This window comes from Phycomyces blakesleeanus, assembly GCF_001638985.1.
Source record: "Phycomyces blakesleeanus NRRL 1555(-) unplaced genomic scaffold PHYBLscaffold_15, whole genome shotgun sequence".
NCBI classification, from domain to species: domain Eukaryota; kingdom Fungi; phylum Mucoromycota; class Mucoromycetes; order Mucorales; family Phycomycetaceae; genus Phycomyces; species Phycomyces blakesleeanus.
Genome location: NW_017265148.1, coordinates 937,223 through 954,931, shown reverse-complemented (window position 1 = coordinate 954,931; position 17,709 = coordinate 937,223). Strand labels below are relative to the sequence as shown.

Sequence of the window (17,709 nt, the reverse complement as noted above, 5' to 3'; positions counted from 1 at the left end):
GTTTTAAATATAAGTGTGTTAAGCTTGAGTAGTAACACTTGAGGAAGACCAAAATAATAAAAGGTACGCAATAAAAGTCAAAGTCACACGCACGTGATTTGCCTTTTTAAGAAATTATTTTTAATGTCCGTCAGTGACAGCCATTTAACTTGTTTCAATATCGTAAAAACCGGGTAAACTCCGTTGTAAATAGGCCAATACATCCCAACTTTGAAAGTCTAAGACTTTTTATTCAGAGTAGTTAGAGCAATTGTAAACTCTTAATTCTATAGATAATGATCATATCTATCGAATTAAGAGTTCAGAATTATATTAACTTAAGTTTTGCAAAAGTTATAAACTTTTAAAAAATACCCAAAAACTTAGATAGTTATCTCCGATCGCACCATACAATTGATGGTCGTTGACCAATTGTCAGATAAAACTCATCAAAGTAGACAAATATGACTTTTGTTTTCTCTAGAGAAAAAAGAATGAATTATTTAGAAGCTAAATATATGAATCATATATAATTCGTACCTGTAATAATGGTACTAATCTCAGGTTGAGACCGACCTTGTTGTCCCAAGGTATGTTTGAGCCCTTGTCCAGTTTGGTAAAGTCAGTTGATTACTTTGATGTACTTTTTATGAAAGTAGGATATTCTTCCCCGAATGTCTTGGATTGAGCGGTGGAGAATACGGTTTGCCATAAGGATGCGCCTGATTTCTGAACAAAGAGCAATCTTGGTGGCACCATTATGATCGTTTCCTTCCCATCAATCGTAGTTGACTTGGTTGGACAACCAATTGACGACAATTCTTTCGGAACTTGGACCACCATCCACACTGCCTTTGCTCCAGTGTTTAATATGTTTGTAGACTAGGATAGGATAGGATATTTAAAATTTTTTTTTTGAGTGCAAAGATAAATAAAGTATGCTTACTAAGTTGAGAGCTCATTTGATATTTTCATTTGTATTTAATCCAATGCTCTTTTATAGACGTCAGTCAGATAATATGCTGGTAAAAATTAATCAAGGGGTGAAAAAGATAACAGGCATTTCTGACACTTTTAAACAAACATATAATCTCCCAAGATATGTCTTGACTATTAGAATGTTTATAGCTCTTTAGAATAACACTTTCATTAGTCAACACAGAAGTTATCTCTAGTGTTCTTTGTTTCTTTCTTAATTAATACAGCTTTAGGTAAAAATCAACCCAATTGTTGGTAATCAGAATAAGATAAATTAAATTAAGTAAAGGGGATAGCTCAGTAGTCTCCATCCTATATCAAATTATATTAAACTGGTGTAATGCCTTCTCCTCTGTCTTACGATCTTCACCCGCACCCCTTTAAAATGATTAAAAGCAGAAAAGAATAGAAAAACAAAACTTCCTATTATCTATATATCAATTTACAAAGTCTTTTAACTTGTATTTTGCGTAGAAATTTTGTCAAGCAGTGTAGCTCAGAAGACGTCTTTTTGTTTTTGGCTTCAACTCGATCAAAGTTGCATTCCAGTGTGATTAATAATCACAGTGAAGATAAATAAGTCGGGAGTGCTTAAAGTCAAATATCTACTACGGTTTGAACCCTTGGTATACTCTATGAATAATTCAGGACATACTTAGTCTAAACAAGTATTAGAAAGTTTGGTTATATCCTATGATTGATGTCATACGGGTTTTGGCCTTGTATTTTTACTTCAATTACTGCTGCTCATAAGCATCCAGATTATCTTCTGTTCGACATCTATCAGAAATCTTACGAGTGTAATCATCGAATCGAGCGTGATTACCAGCGTCCTCCAAAAAAATCGTGTGCAACTGTTGGTATTGAACCAACCCCTATGTTTCTTATAAACAAAATCGTACGCCATGTTTGAATGTGAATACAAAGCGTGAGATTGGAGCCAACGCAAGCTTTCATAAAGAATGAAGCTTTATTAACCTCTAGATCGATCAACCAACCTTTCAGCCATCCGGCGCTCGTTAGAAGACGCTTTGGCGGCAAACTATCCCAAGCTCACTGTAAAAACTTCTAGTGTTGTTATGGAACCTTTGTAATAAAGACGTCAAACATTGCCCAAACCCAATGATTTTGTTTGGCCAATATTTTGAAGGGGGGTTTAGATATTTTCATTGTTTTTTTTTTTTTTTTTAAAGAAAAGGAAGAAGTTTTCAGGCTTTTCCTTTTTTCCTTCCTTTGCGATAATTATTTTTCTTTATTGGCTTTTGATTCTTATTGCAAATATAAGACCCAAGAGGTTCCAATAAAGCGAATTGTCTTTATTTTATTTGTGCCAGCCTATCGAAACGATTCTGCTTTACACAATTCCAAGCTAATCTTCTTTTCATCAATAATAATATTAATATTAATGTTAATAAGATGGTTAATTTTTGTTAAAAAAAATTGTATTTGATATTTGTATATAAAAAAAAAAGGAAATAAAAAGAAGAAAAAAAAAACCTAATTGAATATTTTGTGTGTGTATAGGTGTAATTTGTAGTGCATAATTTGTAAGAATTGAGAGCTTGTGTATATAAAGTGGGTTGAAGGTTTAAAGATAAAGAAAAGGAAAAAAAAATTCAAAGAAGTAGTAGTAGTAGTAGAAGAAGAAGAAGGAGGAAGAGAGAGAGAGATAAAGCAAGAAAGCAAGAAAGAAAGAAAAAGGGGGGGAATATTTCTATTTCCATCTTCTAAATATTTCTTTTTTTTTCCATTACTCCTCAAGAACTTCATCCTCCTCAAGGTAGTCTTCTTCTTCGAGATACTCCTCATCGGCAGTGGCTTCCTGGTACTGCTGGTACTCGGACACCAAATCGTTCATGTTGGACTCGGCTTCAGTGAATTCCATCTCGTCCATACCCTCGGAAGTGTACCAGTGCATGAATGCCTTGCGTCTGAACATGACGCTGAACTGGTCGTTAACACGCTTGAAGAGCTCCTGGATTGCAGTGCTGTTGCCGATGAAAGTGCCAGACATCTTGAGGCCAACGGGAGGGATGTCGCACAGGGAGGTCTTGACACTGTTGGGGATCCATTCAACAAAATAGGACGAGTTCTTCTGCTGGACAGCCAACATCTGGTTCTCGACTTCCTTGGTCGACAAGCGGCCGCGGAAGATGGTGGCGACAGTCAAGTAGCGACCGTGACGAGGGTCGGATGCAGCCATCATGTTGCGGGCATCGAACATCTGGGCCGTCAGTTCGGGCACGCTGAGGTTGCGGTACTGCTGCGAGCCAAAGGCAGTCAAGGGTGCAAAGCCGACCATAAAGAAGTGCAGACGGGGGAAGGGGACCATGTTGACAAACAGCTTGCGCAGATCAGAGTTGAGCTGACCGGGGAAACGCAGACTGGTCGAGACACCGGACATGACGGCAGACACGAGCTGGTTGAGTTCGCCGTAGCCAGGGTTGGTCAGCTTGAGGGTGCGGAAGCAGATGTCATAAAGGGCTTCGTTGTCGATACAGAAGGTGGCGTCGCAGTTCTCGACCAGCTGGTGAACAGACAGGACGGCGTTGTAGGGTTCGACAACGGTATCAGAGACCTTTGGCGAGGGTACGACAGAGTAAGTGCACAACATACGATCGGGGTACTCTTCGCGGATCTTGGATAGCAAGAGAGAACCAAGACCGGATCCGGTACCACCACCGAGCGAATGGCAGAGCTGGAAACCCTGGAGGCAGTCGGTGTGCTCGGCTTCCTTGCGGATGATGTCCAGAACACCTTCGATGAGTTCAGCACCCTCGGTATAGTAACCTCTGGCCCAGGAGTTACCGGCACCAGACTGTCCGTTGACAAAGTTGTCGGGGCGGTAGAGTTTACCGTATGGGCTGCTTCTAATAGCATCCATGGTAGCAGGCTCAAGATCGACCAATACAGCTCTGATTATAAACAAAGAAAGAAATAATATGTATGATCAATATAATGTATAAAATATCCAACTAATTAGCCAACTAACCTTGGGACATATTTGCCAGCAGATCCTTCGTTATAGTAAACATTGATACGTTCCAATTGGAGATCGTTGTCACCAGCATAAGCACCAGTGGTATCAATACCGTGTTCCTGTGAAATGGTTTCCCAGAATTGTTGACCAATCTGTTTATTTTGACAAGGATTAGTATATTTATATAATTATATAATTATATAATTATAATTATAATTATACTTGCCTGGTTACCGCATTGACCTTTGGAGTTGGAATATTCAAGATGAAAGAAAGAAGGTCAGAGATGATGGAGATGAAGTTGAATATAATGTATTCGTTTTTGACACACAGAGAGAGAGAAAAGGGTATGATTTTTTTTTGTCCAACTTCTTTATTTTTATATTATAAAATATATAAAATATTCATTTGTCATATAAAATCATACCTGCTTGTACGTGAATAATTTCTCTCATTGTTCTTAGAATTTATATTTGAATTGGGTATTAAATGTGTGTATGTCTTTTGATATGTTTGAAAGACTTTAAAGAAGTCCTTGGATATTTTGAGAGGTAAAAGAAGAAAGAAAGAAAGAAAGAAAGAAAGAAGGGGAGAGAAAAATAAAATAAATAAATAAAAAATTAAACTGTATTATTTTTATTATTTATATAGAAACATAAACTAAAAATATAGAAAAAAATATATATATAAAAAAAATGTGCGTAGTGAATGTAGTTAATGTGTTATGTATATATATATTTTCCCTCACATTTTGTATACAGATTTGTACAAACTACACACCTACTCCACACTCTTTACAGCCCTCTCTTTAAATCTTACATGTATACAATATTTGGCACTCAAAGAACCAATTCCTCTGGCAACCATTAGCTGTAGACTATTGGTATTGTGGCTATTAAATGGCTCCCTTTTACTAAGCAGATAGTCTTTATTCCCCTTCTATACTACATCATACTCCTTTATGATTCATAGAAAGGTATTCCAAAAATCACAATTAATCCATAACCCACGAGTTTGGCGGAGTTGAATTGTTTTTTTTTTATTGCAGCAAAGAAATAAGATCCCTATAGTTTCCTTTTTGTTCCATAGTGCGTTAATGTGCCGTTCAAAAAAAGGAAACAAAGAAACAAGACCTTTGTACATTTATGTATGATGTATATATCTCTCCTTATTATATAATACACATTTTATGACTAAAGTTTGGTTGCCTACTTGCCTACTTGCCTACTTGCTTTACCTAGTACCACCAATAACCCCCCTCCCTCTCCCCTTTTGCTTTTGCTTTTGCTTTATCTTACATCTTTCTCCCTTCCACGAGGAACACGCACCAAAAATAAAAAATACAATTTTATATATATTTGTGTTTGTGAAATATTTTTAATTTTTATTTTTATTTTTGATCCTTAATACTCAACAAAATTGAATGAATTGTAGAAGAAAAGGCAAAGTGATAAAATAATAGATATATAGGTAAACAGTACGTTCGACAGAGAGATATGTAGACAGTTAGACAGTTTGATAGGTAAAAGTAGGTAGAGTGATAAGCAGATAAATAGATAGATAGGTAAGGGTAGAAGGGTAGAAGGGTAGATAGGTAGATAGGTAGATAGGTAGATAGGTAGATAAAGAGTAGGGATGTAAAGACTATGTAAAGTAAAGAAAATTAATTAATAAATAAATAAATAAGTAAGAAAATAAAATAAAAAGCAAAAAAAAAAAAAATTAAAATTAAAAGAGTTCCTGAAGATCCTTTAGAGTGACAACTCCTCTGAACCCATGCTCTCGATCAACAACAGGTAAGAGAGGAAGCTCATAATCTGGATGCTCAACCATGACCCGCATGGCTTCAGACGCAAGAGTATCAGCACCGCACACAACCGGAGATCGGGTCATGATATCGACGGCCTTGATGTCAAAGATCCCTACCCGTGCTCGCAGAATGCGGTGGATATCATCGTGGGTTATGACACCAAGCACATTTACACGGGCTGGCGGTACCTCACACACAGCCTCATCCTCGGTCACAGATGATGCCACAGACGATGCCACAGATGATGATGGTGGTGAAGGCAACAGAGAGTCCAAAACGTCCGCATTATCTACACTCGGGCCAATCGGTTTGTTGTTGGATAGACATGAGTTTTTGATGTCGTTTTCTAATACAATCACACCACAGCCTTTTGGGTGTCGCGTCATCTGCATAATCACAATGTCCAGAGGTGCATCGACCGACACACAGGCCACCTTGTCGGCGACGTGCATTGCATCTTCGACCTTGAGCAGCAGACGGCGTCCAAGCGATCCTCCGGGGTGGTTGAGTGCGAATGCGTCGGTTCCAAAAGATCTCAGCCCAGCCAATGACAGTGCAACCGCATCTCCAAGCGCCAGCGCAAGAGTGGTCGATGTTGTTGGTGCGGGCAAGTCGTCTCCGCCGGCCTCATGTGTGACGTGGCCATCAATCCAGGCTACACACTCTTTGGCCAGCTTGCTCTTTGGATTACCCCCAAGCCCTACCACAGGAACCTGGCGTCGCTTCAGACTCGGCACAAGCATCAGCAATTCCTCGGTGTTTCCAGAGTATGACAGGGCCAGGACACAGTCGTTTGGGTGGACTACGCCGAGATCGCCGTGCAGAGCCTCGACCGGATGTAAAAACGCTGCAGGTGTTCCGGTCGAGAGCATAGTGGCCACCATTTTCTCACCAATCTTACCAGACTTGCCCACACCCGTCACAACTACCTTGCCGCCTCTGTCGATGGCCCGAAACAGGTGGATGATGGCCTGTTCGTAGCCGTCGCGGGTCGTTGTGTTTGATTGCAGGCGGGCAGCAGCAGCCATCAGTGCCTGGGCTTCTTCCAGCAGCACCTTTGCTGCACTATCGACGATAGTTGAGAGTATCATTATTGTGTTGTGTTGTGTTGTGTTGTGTTGTTACTGGCTTATTGGAATTGGGGTCTGTAAGTAATATAGTCTAGTGTCTGACTGGCTGACTGTATAGTGTCTGTCTGTAGTGTGTGTGTGTGTGTGCCCGAGTGTCCGAGTGTCTGCTTATGTACAGTGTATAGTATAGTGTGTATAATTGAAAGAACCAGAGAGTAATTATGATTTTTGGAGTAGAAATGAAATGTGAATTTAAAAAAAAAAAAAAAAAAAAAAAAGAAGCTTTTATATATAATTGACAAAGAAAAAAAATGAAAAAAATAAAGGTACTCCGATATAATAAAATAAAATAAAATAAAATAAAATAAAATTAAATGCCTACATCTTCCACACTGACTTTGTCTAATTCTCTCCCTTTTTGTTTGCCTTTGTAGATTTATATTGTATTATATAATGATAATAGATTTTTTGTTTTTTTTTATATATGTTTTCTCCGCCAGGCACAGTGTAATCCAAAACCATATACTTTGTACAAGCCACTGTAAAACCTAACACCCAATGACGCGATACTAGACAAGGTTTCTGCCATTACTATGAGTAACAATCAAAGCAAATCAAATCAAATCAAATGTAAAATATATGAATAGATAAGTATAAAAACGGCTATAAGAAGACGCCTAGAGTCTGTGCAATGATTATTAAAGCTAAAGATTATAGAATGGTATTATATATATTATATATATATATAAAAGAAAAAAAAGAGAAAATGGGGTTATCTGATTAACAGACTCATTAATATTACTATTACTATTACTATCAGTCAGTAAGCTATTGATATCAGTATCGGTACTTTATAGTACAAATAGATGTCTCTCGGTTACTGTTTATCCGGAACATTTACCCTGCTTTTATTACTATTACCATATTCATACACTGTGCATATAGCAGTATACTTACGTACGTACGTACGTACGTACGTACGTACGTACGCACGCGAATATCACGTATAGCCTACATACAATAGATAATCAATAATAGCATTATAACCCTTATCGCGGAACATTCTCCGCGCTCAAATCGAATATTGTCAGATTTCAATCGATAATTCCTAATACAAATCTTATATACAGGTACAAGTGCAACTACACTGACACCAAATAAACCTAAGCTTTACATCTCTTGTCTTTCTTTTGTGTACCTACTATGGACTACTTGAAACATCTCTTTGGATTATTAATACAAATACATTAGATAATAGTATTTGATTGTTAGTATGTGTATAACTTTTTATTATTATTGTTGTTGTTACTATTACGTTTGTTACAATATAATCATATTTTACTAATACAACAACAGAAGCAATAGCAAGCAAGATAATAAGATGTAAAGGGAATAAATAGGGTGTCTTTTTGTCTTTTTGTTTCTTTGTATCAAGATTGAATACATATAATTATAAATAAATAAATGCCCCTCTATATTTGTATATATATATATATATCATTTGGTATTACTGTTGTTGTTGTTGTTGTTGTTGTTGTTGTGTAAAGGAGTAGATGATCTTCTTCTTCTTGTTCTTCATTTTCAACCACCACACGTCGTCGTCATAATTATTATTATTATTTTTGTTTTCAATCTTCTTCCGTATCGGGAAGATCGAATGTAGCTTCTGGTAAGATTATCTTCCTGTCTCCTGCATCATAAAGCATCTGGCGCTCAATCACAATCCGACGCGTGAAGCTGCTCGGTTTGCCACAGACACCCGGCTCTCCTGCCAGGAACCACTGGGCACGCATGGCAATCAACTTGTCAATGATTCCCAGGATACTTGTGTCGACTGGATCGGCGTACGGCGGGATCGGCAGGATGTTCCAGTTCTGGGCTGGAAGCTCATCGTAAGGAATCGAATCCGGCCCTTGGTCCAGAGTCGTCAGGGTTACATTGAGTCGCTCATAGACATACTTGACCGCCTGGTGGTGTTCGGGTGCAAGCTGATAAAGTTTAAAGGACATTGATTCCGGCTGGGCCTTGGATGTCGTGAGCAAATGAGGGTAGTCTGTCAATAGGAACACATTTGGTATCACCGTTTCCGATGCATCGGAAGAAGAATATAATGATTGTTTTGATTTTGATTTTGATTTTGATTTTGATATTAATGAAGAAGATGCTTTTGATGAGTCTGATGAGTCTGATGTTGTGGATGATAGTATTGATGATATTGATGATGATATTGATGATAATGTTGATGCTAGTGAAGATGATGATTCTGCTTCAAGATCTGACTCTGACTCTGGGTCTGAGTTTGAGTTTGAGTTTGAGTTTGAGTCTAAGTCTAAGTCTGGGTCGGTGTCTGGGTCTAGTTCAGATTCATATTCAGATCCGGATCCAGTTCCAGATTCTGCCTCTACCTCTGCCTCTGCCTCTGCCTCTGATACAAATTCTGCTTCTGCTTCTATCTCTGAGCCAAATTCTGCTTCTGCCTCTGATTCGAGTGAGGAAAGAGAGGGCAAGGATGGAGAAGAGTCCGAGACAACTTCTTCAACCTTGCCGACAAGACTAGCGGCACACAGGATCATGTTGTCCAAGGGCGATAAGCGTTCCATGCGCCAATGAACGGCGACAAATGGCTCTAGTTGCTCGGCAATCTTGTCAGCCAGCGATGTCCAGGTATCACTGTACGACAATGGTTCGTCTGCTCTTGGATCTTCAATAAATGAGAATCTAGGCAAAAGATAAAATAAATAAACAAGTAATCCTTAGCTACATACAACTGCCTCTATTCATTCACCAATTTATTGTTCTTAATTATCATTATTATCCATTATTGTTATATGTTTTATAATGAATATAACATATATAATCAAAATTCTAGTGTCCTTTCTTTCTTTCCTTTCTTGTCTTTCTTACCTTCTGTCATAATAAAGCTGAATCACATCCACTACTGGCGGTTTATCCTCAGTCATCCCAAAATGATTGATATAGTCCTGATTCCGGGCTTCGTCACTTAGGGCAGCCGTAAGGAGCTGTGTGTAGTTACCCTGGCGTTTTTCGAATTGTTCGGGGTCTTCGAGATAGAAATGTGACTCTGGTCGATCGATAAACATATGGTTCTTGAAACAATTGGGCAAATCAAGATAATTTGGATTTCCATTTGATTCTAGGTAGACCTCCTGGCCGACCGGAGATCTGTCGAGTTCGTTTCGTTCCTTGAGCCACATATTGAAGTTGCGCATCGATATGTATCCAAAGGCATGTTGGTTCTTGTTGAGCCATGAGTACGAGTAATAGAAGCTAAACGGTTTGCGGCGGCAGGCACCCAGGTGCGAGGTGTGGACATTCGGCAGGACGATCGTTCGATTGACGAATCCCGAGAGATAGGCAATCTGCCTAAAGTGCTCCTGGGCCTTTGATTCCTGCTCGGTGATGACGATTGGTAAGATAAAGCGGCAGGTGTCTTGACCGCAGTACTTTTGGTTCACTAGTCGCATGGCCTCATCCCTGTCAAGACTGTCTCCTTGTGCCCGGTCCACAGACACAATGCCATCCTGCAGACTGTCGTCCTGGTGCCTTGATGGCTTGGTGTATTCGAGACTATTGTCGCCCAAAGAGGAAGATTCATCTTGGATGTTTCGGAGATGAAGCCAAGACAAACAGGCCAGAATCGTAATGGCTAGTAAAGGAATGACATGACGCCGGGTTGGTTTTCCTGTTCGAACAACCATTTGGAAGAAGAAGTAGTAATAATGACGATAGAATTATTAACTAATTAATTTATTTTATTAGCTTATTTATTATTTTTATATAAAAATAGTATATTTAAGTTTGTATTTATATATTTATATATATAAAAGTTGATATAGGTTTCTTGTAAAGGAATGAAAATAATAATAATAATAATAATATTAGGTAGGATATAAAAGAGAAATAAAATAATAAAATAATAAAATAATATAGGTTGGATTTGGACAATTGAAACCCAAAGAGACTATAAAACATTCATGTAAAACATATTTTATATAATAAAAAAAATGAGGAAATAAGGAAATGTACAAATGTGTAAAGTGATTTTTTTTGGGTGGTATTGATTTGTAGTTTATGAGTGTGTTTTGTGCTCAGTAGTAATTTGTAAAAATGTTAAATATGAATGAATTTTCTTTTTTTCTTTAGAAAAAGGATTAATTAGAAATATTGATAATTCTCATTGTAAAATATGCTGAAACATTCATATATATTGCTTTTTTTGGTGCTTGAGTCTTGTTTGATTCAATTGACCATCTTTAAAGATAGTAAAAGGTACAATTTTGATATCCAAGACCAAATCCATCAAGTTTAAAGGCTATATAATCACAATAATGTAAGATCTTTGCATATGTCTGATATAAAACAATATAATGTGTGTGTAGTGCATGTACTTGTTTGTTTTATTAGCATCATTTTTATAGCATCGATATACATGTACATGCGCACATTTTGAAAACGAGGATACTGTATTTAATTGGCGAAAAATAAATAAATAAAGTATATATACAAAGTCCAATCGAATTGAGTCAAATAAAATCAAATTCAATTGACTTCAATTGACTTCAATTGACTTCATTCCATTCCATTCCAAATCAGGATCAATGGCATACACGGTGGCTTATTGTTACAGAAGCAAAATGATGAGACAGAGAAAGACAGGCATAAAGAGAGAAAGATAGAGAGAGAAAATAAAGGGGAGAATGAAAGTGGAGTAGAGGAGAAGGAAAAAAAAAGAAGGGGGAGGGGTGTTGGTAAGAAGTCGATTTAGAATTAACAAATTATATAAAAATATTATATGTGTGTGTAAAGGATGCCTACATTCCAGTCGAAACCCTTTGGTCGCCAGAGCACTCTTGGCCCTCTTGCAGCCAAGGCCAAGAAGCACCCATTTGTACTGTTTGGCTTACCATTCCTTGCAATCATGATTGGAGGTTCATTTGGACTTGCTCAACTCACCCAAACACGTTATGATCATCGTGACATGAGAAACACAAAAGTAAACAACAAGTGATAATAGCAGCAACATTACCAACACCAAAACCAGCAACAATAGCAATTTCAATTACTTAATTCTTTTTATTTACTTTGTTTTAGTTGGCCAAAGAAGACGCTTTGGGTATTGACAAGAACAGAAGAAAGCTGAGTCTTCAAGAAGAGTACTGGGTAAACTATCTATCTATATCTTTTATATTTATACAAATATTTGATGCTTATATCCTATACACTATATTATATTCTCATAAATCTAATACAACTTTCTTCTTGTTTCTTTCTTTTTTTTATCTTACAGCGTCTTCAAGCAAAATCTGATGATGATGATGATTGGGAACAAGTCCGTATTGAACGCCCTCCAGGTGTTCAATAATCAACTAACAAAATAAAATAAAATAAAATAAAATAAAAAGCTTTGGATTTTGATAGTCTTTGATAGTCTTCGATAGTCTTTGATAGATACAAAAGTACGTGCACACAAAATTTTATATATATTTATATATGAAGCACTTTAATTGGTTCTTAAAATATATATATAAAAGGGATTATTTGACTAACAAAGGTAAAAGAGAAAAAAAAGAAGAAGAAGAAAAGATTTATATGGACATTTTGTACAAGGAGCGGAACCAACAAAAAAAAAAGTAGCAAGTACAAGATTTCTTATTTTGTGACTTAAATCCTAATAGTCAGTAGTAAGCCTGTAAAGAAGTAAGCCATAAGTAATCAGTAACTAGGCAACAACTAGGCAACAACTAGGCAACAAGTAATCAGTAACTAGGTAGTGAGTAGGCATAAAGTAATAAAGAAGTAAAGCAGTAGCAAGTCAGCAAGGCAGTAGTATAAATATAATATAGTCCTTTATTACTGGATATCAAAAAAAAAGAACCAAAATAATAAAATAATAAAGTTCACCCAGGTTAATAAAATCTACCGCTTTTTTTTTATCATTTTTATTTCTACTTTTTTTTTCTGTTAAATTATTACATCGTAATGGGTCAAGTACTTTTGTTCGTAATTGCGTCTGTGTTTTCGATAATGATGCTCTTCCTGAGTATCTTTTATGTAAGGTTTTACATATCCTTTCCCTTGTTAAACACATATACAAACGAAACCAATTATATATATATATGTGTGTCTTTTATTTTTATGGTCATCATCATTCTCATCGCTATTGGCGTTTAGGTCATCATGTTCACAGATCTCGAATGTGATTACATCAACCCCTTTGACCTTTGTCGTAAATTAAATAAGGTAAAGAGATAAAGAGACAAAAGAAAGAGGGGAAGGAGAATATATGCGCATATAGTGTATTGTATATTCTTTAATATCCAAGTTTATTAATCATATCATATGTATGTATGTAGTTTATTATACCAGAAATGGCTATACATGCTGCAATGTTCTCTTTATTTGTACTGAACGGTAGCTGGATCGCTGTCTTGATTCACCTACCCATGTTTATATTCCACGCCAAAAAGTAAATGCACCTCACAAGACGTTATCTATTGAATCGTATTGTCATTATTTTATAACCGTTTTTCTCTTATTCTTCTTCTTTATCATTTATGATGTCTGACAGGGTTTACAAAAACGATTATCTCTTTGATGCCACAGAGATCTTTCGTACGATGTGGGCACACAAAAAAGAATACTTTATCAAAATTGCGTTTTATGCATTCGTAAGTTGCTAATAGCTCTAGACGTGATTCATTTATTTATTTTGTAACCTTTGTAAACCCTAGTGTTTCTTCTACTTCCTTTACCGTATGATTGTTGAGATGGTAGCAGCCGATGATACATGGAAGTCTAGCAGAAAAGTAAAGTAAAAAAGGAAAAAGAGAATGGTAGTCTATGTATATACACATCTGCGTATGTGATTACATCATCTGGTAAAAGAAAGAAAAGCAAAAAATACTGTCTACAGAAAATAATAATAAGCGTAATCGTAATCGTAATCGTAATCGTAATAAATGTATAGAAATAGAGAAATATATAAAGGTATATTATATATATATTTAAATAAATAAATATAAAAGAGGGCTATGTACATGCACTCGAAAAAGAGAGAGAGAAAGATTGTAATATACGTATATAATTTTAAAAAAAAAAAAAGAAAATCGACACAATGACACTTTGGGTTTTTGGGTTGTTTTTTTTTGGAATTTTAGCTTCTTTCATTTCCTTCCTTACTTCTTCCCCTTCTTCTTCTTCTTTTTACAAGTCTCTTGGTACCCATGCCCGGTTCAACGATTCGATGTAACGTGAATATGTAGATCTTGGGGTAGTGAGGATCTCTCGTGCGTGGGCTGCAACCATTGCATCAACCAATGGGATGAGAAATGGACGGAGCGACTTTGAAGGATCAACAAGATCGCGGATCCCATCCAGAGGTTCTAACAGTGCTGAAGGGATATCCCGAAGAGTGACTGTGCATGGGAAATGGTCAAACCAGGGCAGAATGGTACTGTCCAGAGCCCGTGGGTCTTCATGGTCGGTGGCAATGTACACAAGAACTCTTGCATTCAAGTTCTGGAGCGACTTTGTCCGATCTGCGGGCACAGGACTACAGAACAAAGACCATGGCGGGGTTGTGAGGTCTTCAGGGGGGATTAACTGGAACCGCGATTGGGACTGCAGACCCTCCAGCCGCCACGCAGGCGAGTTTTCTTTCTCGACTGCCTCGACCGGAAGCATCACCGGCGCACCTGTGATGTTGGCCATTGTGCGGATAAACATCTCCAGGTTCGCCTCGACCTGGCCACGGAATGGCGCATCGCCTGTCCTGAAATGGAGCGACAGAAACGACCCCGGTCCACCAAGGTGCTCGACAATGCCTCTCACTGTGTCACCGAGCAGATTGTCTCTGCGGTACTGCAGTACAGACCCAATCGTGCGTTGCAGCTCAATATGTTCTGGCTTCTGCAGTGTCAGGCGCGTCGATCCAAACACTCCTCCGAGCTGCAGTAAGCGCTCAGGCCGGTCCTGCCACTGTTGCGGCGTAAACACTTTGTAGTACCGACGGCCTGTGAATGAATCCACATAGTTTGTTCCATTTGCCAGGATCTCTCTGGCAACCTTTGGGTCCTCGTACAGGCGCCAGTCGTAGAGCTGCCGGTCTCGATACTCAAACGTCTCGTTCTCTGACACGCCGAGCTCGCGCTGGATCAACGGCAGCGAGACAACGTCGTGGAAGCGAATCCGGACGTGGGGTAGCAAGGGCGTGAAATCGTGTAGGTCTGTCCAGGCCATTGCACCAAAGTTGATGTATTCTTCGCATTTGCTTCGTCGCACGTAGGTCCGCAACAGACCTGACGTAGGTTCCTGGCAGATCACATTAAAGTTCTTTGGGGTCGTGAGCCAGCTTAGATGTTCGGTGAGTTCGTCTCTCGGCATCCAGCCAACTACATTGCCAAGAAATGCCGGTGGAATGATCAGCGTACGATTGAGAATTGCTGCCAGCAAGAGTGCATTGGCTAATTCGATTCGTTGATTTGAGAGACCAGAATGTGGTAAGTATGACAGAAAACGTTCCTCTTTCCAGGAGATTTCTGGATTCTCGGAATTGCTGATCAAAATCCACAAGGTCACGAACACAAAGGTTGCGATTGCCATCGCAATCCCTCTGTTGTGATAGATCTTGATCTTGAAGAGCTGAATATACTTTCTAGTCCTGTTGGCTTGCATTTCTTCTGTCTCTTCTTCTACCAGTGCTTCTGCTGCTACTGCTACTGCTACTGCTACTACTTCCTCTTAGTCTTCTTTTTTTGTTTTATTTTATTTTTATTTTATTTTTATATTTTTTGCTGGATTGCAAATAAGAAAGGTATAGAAAGAATGTATGTGTTATGTATAAAAGAGAGAGAGGGTATATACGAGAGTCAAGTAAAAGGGAAAAAAAGGGTCTAACAGAAAGGCAAAGAAGAAGATACAAAAAAGAAAGAAAGAAAGAAAGGAGAGAAGTAGAGGGTAACAAAAAGGAAAAACAAGATACCACCAAAAATAGAATCATATAATATAGTATAGTATAAATATATTATATAATAAAAATAAAATATGTGAGCAAATCCCGACTTTGTTAATGGCCCAAAAGTTATTATTAACCTACCTCCTATTCAACAAATACACTACATTAAACGATGTTATGACATATTATACTCCATTCTACTGCACTCTACTGCGCTGCACTCTACTTTACTGCAATATGAATATAGGCAAATAATAGTAAGCATACTAATAAACTTCAATTGGCTCTTGATTTGTATCCTGATAGACTTCTTCTTATTCTGATGGCTTTATATAAGAGCCAAAAATCGAGCAAGACTCTGATTAGGTTGGTTTAGTTATCCGCGCATACATATATATATCTTATATGTGTCTAGTATCTCGATTGCTTCTACGTCTTGTTTGTTTGACATTAAAAAACAATAATAAAATAAATAAAAGTTAACCACTTCCACCTTGGTGTACTACTTTCCCTTTCCTTTTTTAGTATAACTCAAACTGTAGATCACTTTTGCGCTTATTTTTATTTTATTTTAAGATTGTATTGTATTATACGGTATTATAATATTATAGTATAGTATAGTATTTTATTGAAATCTTAACTCTGTAAAATAAACCAAAAAATAAAGCTTAGTCTATCATCAAACACTTTTATGTATATATCTATATATCTATATATTCAATCAACCTGAATTACTTTGTGATAAATAAGGAGTACACAAGCCAGCTCACGCTAAGCCCCTATGAGCCATAGTAATAATAATTAACCGAGATAAACGGTCATCCTAAGCCCTGAACCTTAGCCGGCACATCTGAGTGTGTATCTGTTGACTGTGCCTGTGATTGTGATTGTATGTATAAAGATTAAGAACAGAATCAGTAAAGTCAAGATCCATTATTAATAAGTTTGGGATCTTTTGAGAGCTATCTTGTAACTTGACTGAATAGGAAAGACCAACTGTCAAGTTACTATTATTTCAGCTTGGTGGGAAACATGCTAGAAATACCACATATTACAATAAGTATGAAAACAAAAACACAGAAAGCCAAAATCGATATATCTATTGTATTTTCTACACTTGAGGCTTTTTTCTTTTTTTTAAAAAAAATATACTAATAATACTTCATTTCTTGTGCAAGTTTGTACAGTCTATTGGCTAAAATGTAATAAAACAATCTAATGAGCCAATAATAATAGTAAAGATAAAAATTAATAAGCTATTTAATAATCCTATCGCTTTACTACATAATCTTCACAGTAATCAAAATAATGGGGTGGTCCTTTATCACAGATACTCTTGGAAAAGGTCAAAATCTATAAATTTTAGTCAGGAAGTAAGGAACCTTTTATTTCACCTTTTAACTATATATCACTATAATTCTAATAGTGTTGATGTAATATAGCTATCAATCATTGAGTAACCATTTTATTAAAAAAAAAAAGAAGAAGAAAGAATGGAATATCTAATAGCCATTGCTTTTTCTACAGATATTAAATTAGTTCCTACAATTTACAGTGAACAATTGCGCTTGTTCATTGTTACATGCATAGATTCATTGAAATTTAGATACTTGCCAATATTCTTAGAGAATTATTCGAGACTTTACAAAAGTAAAATTTCAACGCTATACACTTTCTTATATACATATATCATGTTGTGTGTCGTATAATACAACAAAAACCCTTTTTCATAAGCACACGATATTCTTATTCTTCATCTTCATTTTTGGCTATCATTAGAATTAGAGCCGATTGATTGTTGGCAACTATTAATGGTGTATTAATCAATACCATTCCAGAGAGACCCAAGTACACACCAAGAAACTATCCATAGATAATCATACAGGTAAAGACGCAATTAATAGTACCTTCACTGTGA

At 37.1% G+C, this 17,709-nt stretch overlaps 5 protein-coding genes across 5 annotated transcripts; 2 read left to right on the top strand and 3 right to left on the bottom strand.

Moving 5' to 3' along the window:
* Positions 1–154: 154 nt before the first annotated feature.
* Positions 155–1,864, bottom strand: PHYBLDRAFT_72855 (hypothetical protein; the record flags this gene model as incomplete). Its single annotated transcript, XM_018442733.1, has 6 exons — positions 155–224; positions 387–459; positions 520–582; positions 624–861; positions 1,319–1,335; positions 1,699–1,864. The coding sequence occupies 6 exons, from the start codon at positions 1,862–1,864 to the stop codon at positions 155–157; spliced, it is 627 nt and encodes a 208-aa protein (XP_018289769.1).
* A 515-nt stretch (positions 1,865–2,379) lies between these two features.
* On the bottom strand, positions 2,380–4,804 carry PHYBLDRAFT_182106 (hypothetical protein; the record flags this gene model as incomplete). The annotated part of the gene is made up of 3 exons (XM_018438565.1): positions 2,380–3,872; positions 3,950–4,089; positions 4,757–4,804. 3 exons carry the CDS (start codon positions 4,802–4,804, stop codon positions 2,708–2,710), a joined length of 1,353 nt encoding a protein of 450 aa, XP_018289768.1. The 3' UTR covers positions 2,380–2,707.
* A 493-nt stretch (positions 4,805–5,297) lies between these two features.
* Positions 5,298–7,058, bottom strand: PHYBLDRAFT_182105 (hypothetical protein). Its single transcript, XM_018438564.1, has one exon. It carries the CDS (start codon positions 6,836–6,838, stop codon positions 5,666–5,668), a length of 1,173 nt encoding a protein of 390 aa, XP_018289767.1. The 5' UTR covers positions 6,839–7,058; the 3' UTR covers positions 5,298–5,665.
* A 4,587-nt stretch (positions 7,059–11,645) lies between these two features.
* Positions 11,646–12,200, top strand: PHYBLDRAFT_114308 (hypothetical protein; the record flags this gene model as incomplete). Its single annotated transcript, XM_018428389.1, has 3 exons — positions 11,646–11,831; positions 11,930–11,998; positions 12,126–12,200. The coding sequence occupies 3 exons, from the start codon at positions 11,646–11,648 to the stop codon at positions 12,198–12,200; spliced, it is 330 nt and encodes a 109-aa protein (XP_018289766.1).
* A 617-nt stretch (positions 12,201–12,817) lies between these two features.
* PHYBLDRAFT_114354 (hypothetical protein) lies at positions 12,818–13,653 on the top strand (the record flags this gene model as incomplete). The annotated part of the gene is made up of 5 exons (XM_018428392.1): positions 12,818–12,889; positions 13,010–13,078; positions 13,192–13,304; positions 13,407–13,506; positions 13,570–13,653. 5 exons carry the CDS (start codon positions 12,818–12,820, stop codon positions 13,651–13,653), a joined length of 438 nt encoding a protein of 145 aa, XP_018289765.1.
* Positions 13,654–17,709: the final 4,056 nt, after the last annotated feature.